The sequence below is a fragment of the Saccostrea echinata genome, unplaced genomic scaffold, assembly GCF_033153115.1.
Source record: "Saccostrea echinata isolate AGI-Se365-2 ecotype Australia unplaced genomic scaffold, CSIRO_AGI_Sech_v1 ptg000029l, whole genome shotgun sequence".
Taxonomy (NCBI): Eukaryota; Metazoa; Mollusca; class Bivalvia; order Ostreida; family Ostreidae; genus Saccostrea; species Saccostrea echinata.
The window spans coordinates 10,407,744-10,425,345 of record NW_026889778.1 but is presented as its reverse complement, the minus strand read 5'-3'; the positions used below and the strand labels follow the sequence as shown (position 1 = coordinate 10,425,345).

The 17,602-nt window shown below is 32.8% G+C and overlaps 2 protein-coding genes across 2 annotated transcripts; one reads left to right on the top strand and one right to left on the bottom strand.

Moving 5' to 3' along the window:
- Positions 1 to 8,657: 8,657 nt before the first annotated feature.
- Positions 8,658 to 13,800, bottom strand: LOC133195592 (alanine aminotransferase 2-like). The gene is made up of 2 exons (XM_061331475.1): positions 12,227 to 13,800; positions 8,658 to 11,174 (listed from the first exon to the last, which is right to left on the bottom strand). The coding sequence occupies exon 1, from the start codon at positions 13,679 to 13,681 to the stop codon at positions 12,236 to 12,238; it is 1,446 nt and encodes a 481-aa protein (XP_061187459.1). The 5' UTR covers positions 13,682 to 13,800; the 3' UTR covers positions 8,658 to 11,174; positions 12,227 to 12,235.
- Positions 13,801 to 14,647: 847 nt separating this feature from the next.
- On the top strand, positions 14,648 to 16,662 carry LOC133194478 (BTB/POZ domain-containing protein 6-like). The gene is made up of 2 exons (XM_061330429.1): positions 14,648 to 14,907; positions 15,172 to 16,662. The coding sequence occupies exons 1-2, from the start codon at positions 14,651 to 14,653 to the stop codon at positions 16,301 to 16,303; spliced, it is 1,389 nt and encodes a 462-aa protein (XP_061186413.1). The 5' UTR covers positions 14,648 to 14,650; the 3' UTR covers positions 16,304 to 16,662.
- Positions 16,663 to 17,602: the final 940 nt, after the last annotated feature.

Here is a 17,602-nt window from a genome sequence, read left to right as displayed (position 1 = left end):
TTTACTTAGTAACTACAGATGACGCACCCTATGAAAAACCAACACAACAAAATAATTATAACCTACTCTTACAGGCATTTTATTTTACAATTCTTAAATTGATACTGTGGAGAAATTTATGTTTAGCTATTAAAAACATAATGTATCATAATAAAGTAGCATTTTATTTTCATTTCTAATCCCCCCACAAGGTACCCCACAACTGGTTCCGTTTCGTTCCGCAAAGTACCAATAGCCGTATCGAAACAACTAAGGGATATAAACCCCGTATGCAGGTGACGAAGGTACATTGCTGCCTAAGTAAGGGAAGTTGACGATTAAAAAGTCATCATGTTTATCAAAAAGCTTGGTTGTTAGATTACCATTAACGTCTTTTTCAAGTAAAGTATCCAATATGAAATAGATGTGTCAGACTCTTTGGTATCTTTTATCTCAAGCTAACCAGGACATATCATATCGACATAAGAATGGAAATAACCATTGTTAATTGACAATACAACGTCGATATATCTAAATGTCGAGTTGAAGGCCACAGCAAGTGTTTTCTTCTTTTCACGTATAAGATTTTGAACAAAGTCTGCTTCATAGGTCTGCTGGTAACGGGGCGCAATTGGTACCCATGGAGATTCCAATAGATTGTTAGGAGACCTGGTCTCCAAACACCACATAGATATTGTCAATCAGAAACTCAAGCATCTTTTTAATGTCAACTTCAGAGTACCTGTGTGTACAATCAGAATGTTTTTTAACAAAATAATTTTGCAAATGGCCAATGACAAGGTAAGTAAATTTACGAGTTCCATTTTTATTGAAAAACCAGCTGTCAATGATATCAAATAGCCTGGACTTTAATTTACCGTGGGAATGGTTGTGTATAAAGTTGAAAAGTCGGAGGTTTTAAGCTGTTGATTTTGGTAAAATCTTGTGATTTCAAATTTTCCAAAAGTTCCTTGGAATTTTTTAGTATTTAATGTTAAGTTTATTATCGGTCGCAGGAGTAGTCGATCTATCTGTGGTTGTTTAGAAAGTGCACATGGGGAAATGAGACGTTATTTCTTTATTAGTTCAGTAAACTAATTCATTGATGATAAAATGTACAAAAATTATGTTTAAAGTGTTACAAAAACTTGCTTTAAATTAGGTCTTTATTGTTGTTATTGATTTATGATTGTAAAAAAATGTTTACAATAGGTTCTCCCCTATATTGGAACGCTTAAGATACGAACGCAATCATTGATCACTGATTGATATCGATGAATCATTTTGATGAACAAATGCACTGAAATATGAAATTATCTTGTAGCCTATCTTGCAATCCGTGTTTTGTTTTGTTGGTTTTTTTTTTTTTTTTTTTTTTTTTTTTTTTTTTTTTTTTTTTTGTTGTTGTTTTTTTTTTTTTTTTTTTTTGAATTGAAGACAGTCTGAAATAAAAATGATGCTTGCTTGCGAAAATATTTTTTTTTTAAATGATAAATTTTGTTTACGGCCGATTTGATGCTTCGCATCAATTTTGCTTGTATAGAATAGTGATAGTTTGTAGTTAACACTAGCACATATACCGGCAAGTATAATTAGGTCTACTTTCTTGGTTGGGGCTGATTTTAACTAGACTAATTACACGTTTTTTCTTGATCCCTTATCATCCTTTTTTTTCTTTTGGGGGCAAAATATCTTCATCTTTATTTTGTTTTATTATATAATTGTAAAATTGTCATTCCATGAATCATCTGCGTGGTTGAATTATACTTAGACGACCATTAAAGCCCTAGCTAGGGCCTCTTGTTGTCCCCCGCTTTCGCGAAAGCGAGGGGACATTAAATCTCATTCGACTGTCTGTCTAGCTGTCCGTCTGTCAGTATGTCCGTCTGTCAGTCTAGTCTGTCAGTCCTTCTGTCAGTCTATCACAAAAACTTTAACCTTGGACATAACTTTTGAATGAGAAGAGATAGTGCTTTCATATTTCACATGTATATTACCTGTGACATGACCTATTAAAATATACTATATTTTTTGACCCCTTGACCTTGACCTTGAAGTTTGACCTACTTTTCAAAAATTTTAACATTACTCAAAATATGTCATAACTTTTGAATGAGAAGAAATAGGGCTTTCATATTAAACAGGTTCATTACCTTTGACAAAACGTTTCCAAATAAATTTTTCACCCCATGACCTTGACCTTGAAGTATGAACTACTTTTTTTTTTAAAATCTTTGCTTATAACTTCTGATTGAGAAGAGGTAGGACTTTCATATTTAACATATGCATTACCTGTGACAAAACCTTTTCAAATACATGAATTCTATGATTTTTGATCCCTTGACCTTGACCTTAAAGTTTGACTAACTTTTCAAATATTTTTTACATTACATTAAATTGGTCATAATATTTAAATAAAAAAGATAGGGCTTTCATATTAAATATGTACATATCCTGTGACAAGACCTTTCCAAATATATTACGGCCCTGACCTTGAAGTTTGACCTACTTTTCAAAATATTTATCTTTGCTCAAAACTTTTGATTGAGAAAAGATAGGGCTTCAATATTTGATATCATTTCATATTTGTGCATTACCTGTGCCAAAATGTTTCTGAGCATGAAATGATTTTAAACCCCTTGACCTTGACCTTCATTTTTGATTCAATTTTCAGAAATTTTAAATTTGGTGATTACTTTTTAAATGACATATGATAGGTTGTTCATATTTGACAAGTGCATTACCTGTGTCAAAATGTTTCCAATGTGCTATGATATTTCACCCTTTGACCTTCAAGATTGACCTAATTTTTAAACTTTTTAACAGTGTGCTAACTTTTGAAGGCGCGAAGATAAGGTATTCATATTTGACATGAGTATTACCTGTGACAAGCATTTCCAAATGTACTATGAATTTTAACCCATGACCTTGACCTTCATGTTTGATCTAATTATTATTTTAAATCTGCATGGAGGGAGGACAGACATACATGTATAATAATAACAGTGTACATGTAATCCGTGGAAGAACACCAGGAGAACAATTATGGGGAACAGACAATCTCAAATATATTTGAAGTTAATGCACAGAGTTTTCTCTGAGATCAAACATTGAATTGGACATGATACCGAAGAACGGTCTACTATGTAGTATCTAATATCTAATTTTTCCCCTTATTTCCGAAAAACTGGAACATTCTAAAATGTAGTGATATTCATCCCCTATTTTTCCTTTGTTACAAAGTACAAACATATATTCTTTCGCTAATTGGGGTACCGCACCTTCTCCTTGTTTCTACAGGTATAGATGATGATTTGATGTACGCCATTTCATCAATACTTTTCTTTGTTGTGGATATATTTTTTGATATAGTATTCAAATCCGAAATTGGTTTTTAAAATTCTGTAAACTTGGCCTTTAGAAGAACTATGTACATCATTCACCCCTCCTTAATAAACTTGTCTTTTAAACACGTACGTATAAACAACAAAGAAATTAAATGAAAATATCAATAGCCAAATGGATTGATTGCATCCAAAAAAAGTCTAAATAATTGTTGACATGAAGTTTCATACATCTGGTATGAGCAAAGTGTGGTCAATATTGAATGGATAACTTCTATAGTGAATCAGAATTTAAAATTTGCGTACATCAAATCATCATATACCTGTAGAAATACTCAATTCCTTTACTAATATTTCTTAGTCCAATTATGTGTTATTCTAACAAAAAAAAGCCAAAACCAAAAAACAAAAAAACAAAAACAAAAAACAAAACAAAAACAAAAACGGAAACTGATTCAAATATATACGAAATACGTATGTGGGAATTATTAGTCTTTATTGAAGCAAAATGGTATGACCTCGGAGTTTTTCGAATGTAATGTTGGAGCAAAACAAGGAGAAAACCTGTTACCTTTTTAAATACATTAATGACCTTGAAGAATTTTATGTTTCTCAACAGCCACTATTATTTCTTCAGAAATTTCACATTTAATAATACCGTCTACCTGGTCTAATTGTTCATGGGCATAACAAATTCTTGACTTGGATTTTCAATGCAAGATATAAACCTCATTATTTTCCTCATTTATGTCCCCATAATCGGAGATTTGGGAGGATATAGTTTTTGGTCTGTCCATCTGTCCAGCTGTCTGTCAGAAAAAAAAATAACTTCGACCATAATTTTTGAACGGCGTGTGCTAGGGCTTTCATAATTCACGTGTATTCCCTGTGTCAAGACTTTCCTTTGGGTACCCTTTTTACCTTCCTGAGCTTGACCAATGAGTTTGGCATATTTTGAAAAACTTAAACCTTGGCATAACTTCCAAACGGTTGGTGGTATAGCTTTCATAAACCTAATTTGGACTAAGCTTTTTTCTCATTGCAGTGTTAAAAATTAATTTTGAAATTTCAAGCAGATTATTCAATAATTTAAAAAAAACTGTAAAGTGATGAAATGATATTACAATCTATGTATGATGTTGATATAAAGTGTTTAAAAAAATGTGGAAAAAGACAGGGGGTGTAGAACACAGTTTTTATCAAATGAACAATTTGTTCATATAAAAATTATTAATTACATTATACTTATGATTTAATATGGTTTTATTCTAATGTGAGCATTCATAATCCAATTATGTTATTAGCATGAGAGTATAGGTATATGTATATTTGTTGCAGGAAAAGGGGGGGGGTGAACATTATTGTTACAAATGCCAATGGTTTTAAGATTATTGGTTCAGTTGAATAATTCATAGAGAATTAAAAAATCTGTTATTGCTCCTTTAGTTTTCTCTCTTCACCCTACGAAATATTTTAGTTCTGAAAATCAGGAGGGGGGGGGGGTAGTCTTATATCAATATATCATATATCAATATTTTAATCATACAGTGTCCATTTTATGTTCAACAGAAGTCCTAAATTATTCATGTTATTATAATCATCAAGATCTAGTTAACCTCCTGTAAATTACATTGTAAATCTGAATAGTCTTGAGTAATTATCTCCCCCTCCCCCTCCCTCTCTCTCCGGAAATACAAAAATGAAACATTATTTAATGGGAAATCTTCTACAATATTCTACAAAAGGAATTCTATATATCAACATTAACAAGTAGTCCAGTTCTGAAAATTAGGATGGGGGGGGGGGGGGTAGTCTTATATACATGTATCAATATTTCACTCATACAGTGTCCATTTTATATTCAACAGAAGTCCTAAATTATTCATGTTATTATAATCATCAAGATCTCGTGAACCTTCTGTAAATTACATTGTAAATCTGAATAGTCTTGAGTAATTATCTCCCCCTCCCCCCCCTCTCTCTCTCTCTCTCTCTCTCTCGGGAAATACAAAAATGTAACATTATTTAATGGGAAATCTTCTACAATATTCTGCAAAGGGAATTCTATATATCAACATGAACAAGAAGTCCAGTTATATTTCACAACTCTCTCTCTCTCTCTCTCTCTCTCTCTCTCTCTCGTGTGCAAACCATGTTGATTTCAAGTGACACAGGTAATTGTACTCAATGATCTTTGTTGTCTAGACTTGTGGAAACTTGTGAAGTTGCACATTTCACAATAAGATTTGGTGAATCTTTACGAAATTACCTGTAATAATTGGCTATCATGGTAAATAAAACGGATTAGCATATTAATGAGAAATGCGGACTACAGTAATAAAAGTAAAATAGGGTTTATAGTGTTACATATTTTAATAATTAAAAACGGTAATAGGAAGGCACGAATATAAATACAAAGCCTCCAAGATGCACCATGCCCATCGTTTTATTTATCACAAGGAACTTCATCATGTTTATACATGTACACGATTTATATAAGAAGCATGTGCAAAATCCCATGCTGTAACAGATATTTCGACATTGAGAATGAAGACTGCCAGTTTGATTAGGATGTCTTAATTAGCAGTTAACAAGGGCATTCAGAATTTCTTGTGGCTTTATTAAATAAAATAATTTCAGTTAAAAACAAAACTAAACAAACAAAATGGCGACGACGATCATAAAACGAACTGGCGATCACGATGATGGTAAAGCTACCTATCGAGTATTACACAGAAAACGGCTTTAAAATAAATTTGATGACTTAAAAAACATTATTACGGGAATTTTGGGTGTTTTTATGAACTAATTTAGTAATTATTTATTTCCTTTTTTGATCACGTGATTCTTACGAAGTCTACGATTGGTCAACAACGAAGCGCGGATTTTTTCAGAGACGATTTGAAAATTGGTGGGATGGAAATGCCGAGAACAAAAAGGAGATTAAAAAAAGTCGGTAAGACTATATTTATATTGAAATTTTATATGTTGTTAGCAGGAAATGCATTTTACCACTTTAGAAATGTATTCAGTGGAGAATTTCAATGTAGATTTTACGTAATTGTGGGCATTTGTGTCTTCGATTTCTGGTTTGTTTTGATCAGTATGACGATGTATATAAACTTAAGTTAACATGCTGAATCATGCTTTTTCTCTGGCTCAGTGTAACATGAATCATTTAGTTCCTTGACATATTCAATTCTTCAAATATTTCAGTATAATTCATGCAATAGGTTTATAGTACAGTCAGCATTGGTCAGTATCTGGGAATATTTACTGTATCCTAACTAAGTCTTGGCTTGATAAAAAAAAAAAGACATATCAAATCTACTGAATTTTGTACGATTAAAGTTTGTAAAAGTAATGGATTTTTGTTAAACATGTTAAAAGGGAGGATAGTGTGAGTGTTGTGGTTGGTGGTGGTTAGTGGTGGTGGTGGTGGTGGGGGGGGATTGAAGGGGTAGTAATAATCATGTGGTTGATTAAACAAGCAAAAAGTATCAGCATTTACATGTATCTGAAAAATTTAAAGTTGAACTGATCATCTTTCCATGGTGAAAAGAACTTAAAGGGGGGGGGGGGGGGCTATATAAACATTATATTGAGACACATGATTATTTTTCTATTTGCTCATATAGCATTAGGAATTTAGACAGGGATGTCAAACTCACTTTACAATTTTTCAAAATCATTGTCAGGTTTAAAAAAAAATGAAAGTAATTAAATGTTTGTGTGTGGATATAATGCCGGAAAAGTTCTTGAAACATTCAAGTTACCTGATTTTTCTTTTATAATTTTCAGCAGTGCATGCATGCGTTTTTTGCCATGAGCATCTCACTATATATTAAACATGCAGAGCCATAGGAAAATGCTTCAACAATTTAAGTGTATCTTATCATCAGTAAGTACATATTAATCTAATTTGATTTCTGTAAAATACAAAATAGACATATCAAATTAGTATAGGCTTGTCTGCCCTTAATATACTTTTATAAGTGATAGGGATGATCGGGGGTTAATTTTTGGGATTTTCACATAAGAATTTTGAGTTTTAACTGGTTTTCAAGTTATTTGAACATTAAACTGAATATATGATTCTATATGTCAGTCTGCCATGTATTAAGCACTGGAATTCTGCTTTTTAAGAACATGTTTGATTTAAAACTGAAAAAAATATGCTTTGATTATTTAACTTTTTTTATTTGCAGAACCCAAGGAAAAGTACTTGAAGACTGAAATCATTTAGCATATTCAAATGAAGATCAGTGAAAAAAATGGGTGACATTAACACTGCTATGTGGTCAAAGGTTAGTGCACTGAACTGTGTCAGCAAGAAAATTCAAACGGGAGGGAAAGATGGGATGACTAGACTGTGAAGGAGCGGAGATGATCTGAGCTTAATGGCCATTTTTGAGGTTTTTCATTGTTCTTTCAAAATAATATATGTATTTATTTTTTTTTTTTTTAAGGGGGGGGGGGCTATTTGCTATATATTTATTTTTTTTGGGGGGGGGGTGCTTTTTCCCTACTTTTTTGTACCAACTAAAAAGTATACTTTTTTTGTACTTTCATTTAATTTTGACATTTTATTGTACTTTTTAAGCATCAATCTAAAGAAGTACTATTTTTATACTTTTTCTGCATACATTTTTGTACTTTTCTCTGGAAGTATACTTTTTTGTAGTACAGGAAGTATACTTTTTTGTACTGGAAGTATACCTTTTTTGTACTTCATACATTTCTGTAATTTTTTCTGGAAGTATACTTTTTTTGTACCGGAAGTATACCTTTTTTGTACTTCATACATTTTTGTGCTTTTTTCCAGATGTACTTTTTTGTACGTAAGTTTTAAGAATATACTTTTTCTGTACTTTTGTATGTTAGTTTTAAGAATATACTTTTTCTGTACTTCCAATTATACTTTTTATGTACTTTTCTCAAATATAGAAATGTACCAAAAGTATACTTTTATGATCTTTTTTTTGTAACCAAGAATCTAAGTTCTCATAAAGCACAAAAAAGTATACTTTTTTTGACTCAATTTGGAACGACCAAATCCCTTGTTCCAAATTTAGTCGAAAAAAGTATACTTTTTATGACCTTTTTTTTGTACTTTTTTTTCGTACTTAATTTGTACTTAATTTTGGTATGGGTCCTCCATGGCACCAGATCCCACATCTGATGTTTTAGATGTCCGTGTTGCTCTGCTTCAAATTTGTATTTTTAATGGACTTTTGAGCTTGAACACTGGTTGTTATTCTCCATACATTTCATTAGCAGACTGACAACAAGTCGATGTATGTTGTACACTGTAACAAAACTGACCACCTGTCATATAGTTTAAACCTGTTGATTTTATTTTTGTATACATACATACATATGCAAATAGAAAATAATCCTCTCTATAACATGTTCTAAATACACAACTGTTGTGGAACACAAATCATTCTGGTGACATTGAACAATATGTACCCGGTACAAAATATACCTTTGTAATATTTATTATAAGTCCCATGTAAAAATATACAGGTTTTATAAAATAGGAAAACTCATCACAATAAAATTTAGAACAATTAAGCTAAGGGCATTGAACTCATATCTCTACTGGATATGAAATAAAAAATAAACATGCAGTGTTAAAAAATAAAGATAAGTTCTAATGATGTGTTACTCATTCAAAAAGAATATTTACACACAGTTCAATTTTGTGTTTAAAAGAACAAAATAAAAATATTCATTGAAAAACATGTGCCATATAACTAAAAAAGGTCCATGCTCCTTGACGGTCACCCAAGTACAGTTTATTGCGAGTTTTCTAAGGCAATGATCATCTCAGTCTCACAAAGGACTGGAACTCTGGACTCGTGTAATAAAAATTTTATATCTTACTGGGGACTTGTGTTCATTATATGCATCACATTGAATAAAACTGTATCTTAGATGCTCAGGAAAGAGAATTTAAACTTATGATAAAATGTAACAAAAATATATGATCAACTTAGCCCCATCTGGAGCTCTGGGTATACAAATTTCGCATTTTCACAAACTAATTGTTTAAAATTGTATCAATTTTGATTTCACGATTGAACATAAAATTCGAGCTATCTAATATTATAAATGAAAACTATACATGTACTGGTAAAAACATGTATATTTAAGTTGTTGGTAATATTTTACTCTTTTTTTCCAAATCTTAAAGTAGTCACATATAAATTTGTGAGCAAAATACATTGAATTAGACAAAAGAAATACTGTCTTAAAAATCTAGTGAGCGTGATCAAACTTCAACATAATATACTCTATGACAAATGAAAAAAAAACACATAATTAAACAATATGGCACAAATTCCATTGACATCAATAAAACAGTGAAACATATCTCAATGACTTAGAGTACCAGTATTCATTCTTGTACAATGTTAGAATATGTTGTTTAATATACAAAAAGAATTCATTCACTGTAGTCTGAGGTGTTGAAAACCACTGTAACATTGTGAAACAGATGGGAGAAATGTTACCAACCTGCATGTATACACATAAATTGTAAAATATCTAAATCACATCAAGTAAACCAGTGAAATAATACTGGACTGTGCTTGGTAATTGATTATTTAGTTTTCATACAGCTAAGATACTAATCAAAATGAGTTAATCAAACATCTGAGGGTTCTAACTCTCTTGAACCCAGTCAATAAATGTATAATTAACATTTTTAATTTTTTTTTTTAAATCTATGAATAAAACCAAGGAAAAACTCTTTATATCCCAGAGTACTAGTCCTTATTCCCTTTTTCCCAATATCATTGACTTTCATACAACAAGAAGCCAGTGTCTTTCACTGATGATATATTAAATATACATATTTAGTCCATCGAGACTTTACTTCATATCAGTTTACAGAATAATTCATTTTAAAAAAATTACATGATACTGTTACAGTACAGTAATAAAATAACAAAAAGGAAACAAAACAATGATCACTCTATAAAGCTACAGTAACAATACCTTTATATCTCCTGTTAAGGTTCACTGACCCTCTGATAAGAGATATAACTCTAACTGGGATTCATAAATATTATCACTTTATAAAATAGTCAATTTAAAAGGCCATTTCTGTCAAATTTTGCCCAGCATGGTAATTTGAAATTTTGTGCAATTTGATTATAAAATAGATTTTTATTGAATAATTGTCAGCATTAAGGGAAATTATCTGTGGGTGACCAGGAGAATGATGAACCTTAAGAAACAACCTCAGCACAGCTGGAACCTCAGCACAGCTCTAACATTGTTATAAACAATAAACAGCACCAAACCACTTCTAGTGAGTGGAGCATCAATCTCCACATACTGACATACATACATGTACATATTCAGATAAAAAGAAAAAATTCCAAGGGTAAGGTACATACTACCTTGTATAAAGAAAGTAAAACAAAAAATAACACTAGATGTTTGCTTCTGTACGAACGTACTTATGACCAATGGTAATAAAATGTATTTCTGCAGAATATATAAACATACATGCACATCTATTACCCAAAAAATATCATTGATTTCCATTCTACCGGTACTTTCAGTTTATAGACGTGAGACACGAACAACAGCTTCAAAAACATCTTTCATGAAGAAAATTTAAAAAAGTAAATTAAAAAACTCACAGTTCTTATTAAAATAATAATAATAAAATGTATTAATTTCTGGAAAATAAGGTAAAATTTAGGGATAAAACTAATTTAGTTAAATTTGGTGCAATGAGGAGCATCATTATATGCACGTATTATTTAAATATTCATAATTTAAATGCAGCCGCATTCAACATTTTCTTCTTATTCTAGAGCTTGTAGTTCTTAACTGTGTGAGAAATAAGAAAATACTGAATTAGACATATATATTTTGAAGGAATTTGGACCAAAATCCTATTTTCCTGAATGTTACTAATCTTATGCTTAAACTCTCAACAATATGCTACCATGTCAGGGATCGACATTAACGGTTGTCCGATTGCCCGGGACAAGTAAATTCTTAGTTCGGGCAAGTGAAATTGTCGACATACTTGTCCGATCGGGCAAGTGAATTTTTCTCATACAAATGTACATATTTAGTTTACATTAATTTATAAATAAAACAATAGATTGAACACTTGATTCCCCCCACGCACCTGACTGACAATGTTTTCAATCGAAATTTCTTGGTAGCGTTTCTGGATTATACCGTTCATTCAAAAAATCGAGTTCGTTATTTTCTTTCGTAGTAAATACGCTCTACGTCTAACAAATTTTGTTAACTTCTTATTTATTTATTTATTTATTTATTTATTCACGCACAGAATATAAGTACGTTGTAACACGATGTATCCTGATCAAGATAAGAGGTACTAAGTATGTTTCGTAGCAACTATCTTCCTTCAGCGTTGCTTCACAGTTATCTCTGAGAATCACGAATCGCAAAATGATCCTACCGCAAATAATTTTCAAAAATATGAATTTTATTAAAAGGAAACGGAGGGTTATTGCTGTATGGTAGTGTGTGTTAACAGGTTATATTTACAGCGATATACGTTTTTGTACAATTTTTTTCAGGTATCTCAAAATGCCAAATTGACAGTAGTGTATTTCGTCACATTTTTTTTTCTTTCCATAACATTTACAGTAATTAATAATTTTTTTCTTAACTTCTATCCTAATTTTGGGCAACCAAGTTTTCCATTCGGACAAGTCAAAGTTTGAGATCACTTGCCCGAAGGGCAAGTGAATCTGAAAGTTAATGTCTATCCCTGCATGTGTATTTCTGAACATGCTGAATTATTTAATTATTATATATTATATCAAAATTATATATACAGGCAATAATAATTAAAAAGTTGGCATATAAATCAAGGTATATTATAATTATTCAGAACTTACCTGAATTAATTAGTTTTTGAATCGTGCTAAGAAAGCCAGGTGAAATTCCTGGAACTGCTCCAGAGCTGATGTCATCTCCTCTATTTTAGGAAGGATAGTTATCCTAAAATGGTAAGTTCCCTCTTTCTCTCCGAACCCGCTCCCTGGCACCACACAGATTCCAGTGGTTTCCAACAGCTGGAAGCAGTAGAAAGCATCAGGGGTCTGGTTTCTTTTCTTGGCTTCTTCTATTGCAGCTGGAGGTAGGAAGATTCTGGGAAATGCGTACATTGCACCCTGGACTTCATTGCATTTAATGCCCTCTATCGAGTTAAATAGGCTTGTGACCATACTTGCTTTTTTCTTTAAGAGAGCTAGGACAATGTCTTTTTCTTGTTTGAATTTTTCATAGGAGGGATCTCCTGATTTTGGAGGATTTGTAATGCAATCCATCACAATTTGTCCAATAATTGGTGGACAAAGTTTGGCTGATATGGATTTCATGAGGCAAGCCTTGACATCAGGGAGTAAATTGACCACCTCAGCATACCCTCCCCTAGCCCCACACTCTCCCATGAACCCTTTAGATGCAGACATGAAGGAAGCCAGCTCCATTGTATTGTATTCAGGGCCCATTTCCGATAGCACTTTCTTAAAGGAAAAAAACTGACAGCCTTCTCCCCAAATATTATGTTGGTAAACCTCATCAGCTAGTATCATAAGTTTCTCCTGCTTAGCAAACTTGATAACATCTTCAATGTTTTGTCTGGTTAGAACTTGTCCAGTTGGATTTCCAGGATTAATGACACAAATAGCTCGGGGGACACAGTTCGATTTAGCTTCATTTATGGCTCTTTTTAACTCCTTTACGTCAAGACCCCAGTGATTCTCTTCATCTAAATAATAAGGGATTGGATGCGCATTAAACTCGGTGAGGGTTGCTGAGTACAGAGGGTACTGGGGGACAGGAATCAAGATACCAGCTCGATCCTTCCCTAATTTCCCAGTCATCAACATTGCTAGAATTGTCTTTATCCCATCACTTGCTCCTGTACACAACATGATATCTTCTGGTTTGCTAGGAATTCCATCCCTATCAGATATGTACTTAGCAATATCCTCCCTTATAACATCTATTCCAGGACTCGCTGAGTAGGACCCAATGCTTCCCCCTTTACACCCTCCTAGTAATCGCTTGGCTCTTTCTTTAACATCTTCTGGGAATCCGCAAGTGTCCATCATATCCGGATAGGCACACAGTGACAAAACCTGACGGATAAAGGTGATGGGTGTTTGGCCTGTTGCATGACAGTCTCCAATGTTGGCTTTCATCACAGATGTGAAGGGTTTATTAGCACCTTTGACTAGGTCCTTTTCTAATTCTGTGGCCCTAGCTACTATGGGGCCTCTGACTGCATATTCCATGTCTCTTATATTAGGATTCACTGCATCCATGGTGAGAACTTTATTTGCCATGTTTGTTCTGGTAGAGTCGGTGGCTGGCTCAGATGCAGATGATAACCTTCAGTGTTAAGATTATGCAATATGTCACGCCTCAGGGTCAAAACAGTTGCTTAACAGCTGCTTGCGTCAACCTACAAGATAATTGATAACAGTTCAACTCTAAAAACAAAATACCTCTGCGTTCCACATGTAAGAAATCTGAAATATCAGCGATTGTATGGTGGAAAGATTAAACACAAACCGACCCAAAACCAGAAGAACTCAGTCAGGAGGCAGTTCGGGAAGTCTTTTGATTTGATCACAAGTAAACGTTTGGAAAAAGTGAACAGTGGAAGTAAGAAGGAAAGCGTTTCATAAACACAGAAAAATTAATCGGGATCATGCATACGTATTTTATTCTTCGGTATTTATGTTTTTAAAAATGTCTCTATATCGCTATCATTTTTCATTATTCGTTTTAAAACAATTTGATTTTATTGCAAATCATTAAATTTATATCAGAGATATATTACAAATTACAGTTACTCATAACTTTATAAAAGGGAGAGATTCGAATTGTTTAGCGTACGATTTGTGTAATCCCGAATAGGCCCATGAAGAGGTGAAAGGTAAATATTTGTAATTTTTTTATCGAATTTATCAAAGGGTAAAGATAAAATCAACGATATAACGACTTTACATAGAGACGATGAAGTATAGAAACATAAAAGTAACTATGCATTCAAAGAACTAGGCATATTTTCGTATTTTTATGCCTAAGCAATATGGAGTGCTGTACAGGGCACTGCAGTATTGTCTACATGTTCTAAGGACAGACCCTAGCCACAAACCGGGTCCGTAGGACAATAATCATTTTAACGATAGAACGTTCTTTCTTTGCAGCATATAGCCCTGAACATTAAATCTAACAAGGTACATGTATCCTTTGAAGAGAATTTGTGCTGATAAAGTTATTCATTTTGTTCTGTTTCTTTCAGGAGAATGGCAGCCTCCATCATTGATGACTGGCAATCCTGTAGGAACATACAGTATTGTAATAAATATATGTGGACCAATCAGATCGCCTGTGACATAGAATTCTTGGTGGGGGAGAACAAGGAGAAGGTGGCGGCACACAAATATGTTTTGGTCAGCAGGAGTTGTGTTTTCTTCTCCATGTTCTGTGGACCCCTTGCTGAGACACAAAGGGAAATAACTCTACCTGATATTGAACCACCTGTATTTAAGGCACTACTAGAGTAAGTCTTAACAGCATTTCAGAAAGAAATTGTATGAAGGAATTTACACTATTTACCATGTTTACCATGGGAAGGTTTTACAGTAGTAATCTTCTATGCTGTTTTAGTCCATATCAGTTTCAATCATATCACTTTCTGAACAAAATGTGGACTCTGGTAAATATTGTTGGGAAAAAGTTTGAAAAATGAAAATTAATGACACATGTGGAAACATCCTTTATTGGTCAATTCTTTCCCATTTCATATTCACTCTTTGTATTACAGGTTCCTCTACACAGACAGTGTAGACTTACAGCCAGACATAGTGCTGCCATTGTTGTATGCTGCCAAGAAATACTCCATCCAGGCTCTGGTGAAACAATGCATTCAGTATCTTGAACTGGATCAGACCACTGAGAACATCTGTGCTATTCTTGAACAGTCACATCTGTATGATGAACATGAACTTCAGCGGAAATGCATGAGCTACATCTGTCGACACACTAAAGAAGTCTTACATTCAGAAGATTTTCTAAGCCTTTCTTCCAAGTGTCTCGAAATTATTTTATCCAGTGATGAATTGCAGATTGATGAGAAGTCGGTTTTAGATGCTGCTTTGAAATGGGCAGTTGCTCAATGTGAGGAAAAAGGTTTGGACATTAATGCAGAAAACCAAAGAAAGGTCTTGGGGGACATTATTTATTTGGTTAGATTTCCTTTACTAGGAGATCAGTATTTCACTGAGGTTGTAGCAGATATGGACATACTGACTGATGCCGAAAAAGTCGAACTCTTCAAGTTTTTCTTCAAGAAGGAGAGAAGTAGAAAATGTAAGTTCAGTGCAATAAACAGATATTCAGGATTGGATTCTCCTACCTCCATGACTACATCTTTCCACTCTGACGTAAATGACAGTCGGCCCATACAGACTTGTATCCGGTATCAAACCGTTTATGAGGATGGTTCATGGTACTGTGGTGGTGAACCGGATGCCATCTCCTTCACCTGCAATGAAAAGATCTCCCTGCACGGTATTCTTGTATATGGATCGTACATTGGTGAGGGAGTGTATGATGTGACATGCTCCATTTACGATACGATGGAAGTAGAAAAAGTCACCAGAAAAACCAGGTTAAAAACCAGTGAGAGCCAGCACACTTATCCCATTCTCTTAGAGACACCCATTGATATTGGACCAGGAAAGAAGCATTCGTTAGTGGTGAAACTTATTAGTTCTGATGGGCTGGATACGTATCAAGGGAAGAATGGACTCAGCACTGTCACCTGCTCAGGTGTGCGCTTTAGTTTCAGTAAATCTAAGTTCAGTCGCAATGGAACTGATGTGAAGATTGGACAAATTCCAGGCATTTTGTTTACAACTAACAGGGACTTCTCAGATGAATATGATTCCACGTAATTATTTTGTACACTATACAGTAATTCTTTGTATCAGTAATTCAACTGTAAATTGTAAATACATGCTGTAATCACAAATTTAAAATTAGTATTCTGTACATTGATAATCTATGTAATAATTAGGTATAAGCAGTAAGTTATACATTTGTGTTCTTTTATATGCACTGCATTGTACATTGCATTTTCTGAAAACCTTTCTTAAAATTTGTATTCATGTACTGTAATGTAATACTAATAGATTACATGTATTTTCACTTAGTGGAAACCTTTATTTAATCAGGAAATTATACAATTATATATTAATTGTAATTAATTCTTTCAAGCAGTTAATGCACTGCTTTACAAATTTTACTGGAAATCTTTGTATAAACAGGGCATTCTATGTTAATTTTATATGCTTTTTCTCATCTGTGCACCTAACTTATATTTACATGTGGTAAAAATACTTCTTCATGTTTCATGTAAATAGTATACTTTTCACTTGAAGTAATTTGTTTGGTCTGAAGAAATACTTTAGTAGATATTATTCCTTTGATCACAAATTATTTAAAAGATGAAAATTGTCTTTTTTTAGGATAGGTAAGAGGTTAAGAACATTAATGCTTGACAACAGGAATTTTAATTTTTTTCTTGGATTTCATGTTAAAACTTTTAATGTATATATATTTCCAGTTACCAAAATAATTTATGCCTAACCAAAAGCTTTTCAGGATACATTCATCACTAAATGACATATTTCTTCTGAATTATTTATGTTTTTACTGCAGTAATTTGTGTATTTGTAAGTTTAAAGGAATATACAGTATTATGATATTTTGTAAAGATTAAAGTATAATTAAGGAATGAATTAAATAGCTACCCAAGTTATATTGTTTAACCTGGTTTGGGACAGTTTATGCTTTATAAACTGTGAAGTGTATTATTAAAAAGTGAAACCTGTTTTAATCCAGGTTATACAAGTGTAACTTGGGTTGCTATTAAAGTTATTCCTTATAATTTAATTTTCTAACATGTAGAGTAAAATAGAAAACTATTCCCCACTCAAGAATGACTTCAAATTGTTCAAGATTTAATGCAATTTCAAGCGAATTGAATTTGTTTTTGACATAGTCATATTGTGATGAGGCAAAACAGTTGTACATTAGGAACTATTATTTGCAGCCAATCAAAGGGTTTGCTTCAACCAGAATTACATTATTAGTAAAATCAATACAGATTTGAATGCCAATTTACTTCATTTTGTCTGGCTTAAATAATTTCCTATCCATAAAACAGTGATTTACTGCATATACCTGGATAA

Bases quoted from the DNA above. Each gene is read 5' to 3' on its own strand.
- LOC133195592 (XM_061331475.1), bottom strand. From the start codon at position 13,681: ATGGCAAATAAAGTTCTCACCATGGATGCAGTGAATCCTAATATAAGA.
- LOC133194478 (XM_061330429.1), top strand. From the start codon at position 14,651: ATGGCAGCCTCCATCATTGATGACTGGCAATCCTGTAGGAACATACAG. The intron at 14,908-15,171 runs GTAAGTCTTAAC...TTTGTATTACAG, and splicing joins GTATTTAAGGCACTACTAGA to GTTCCTCTACACAGACAGTG.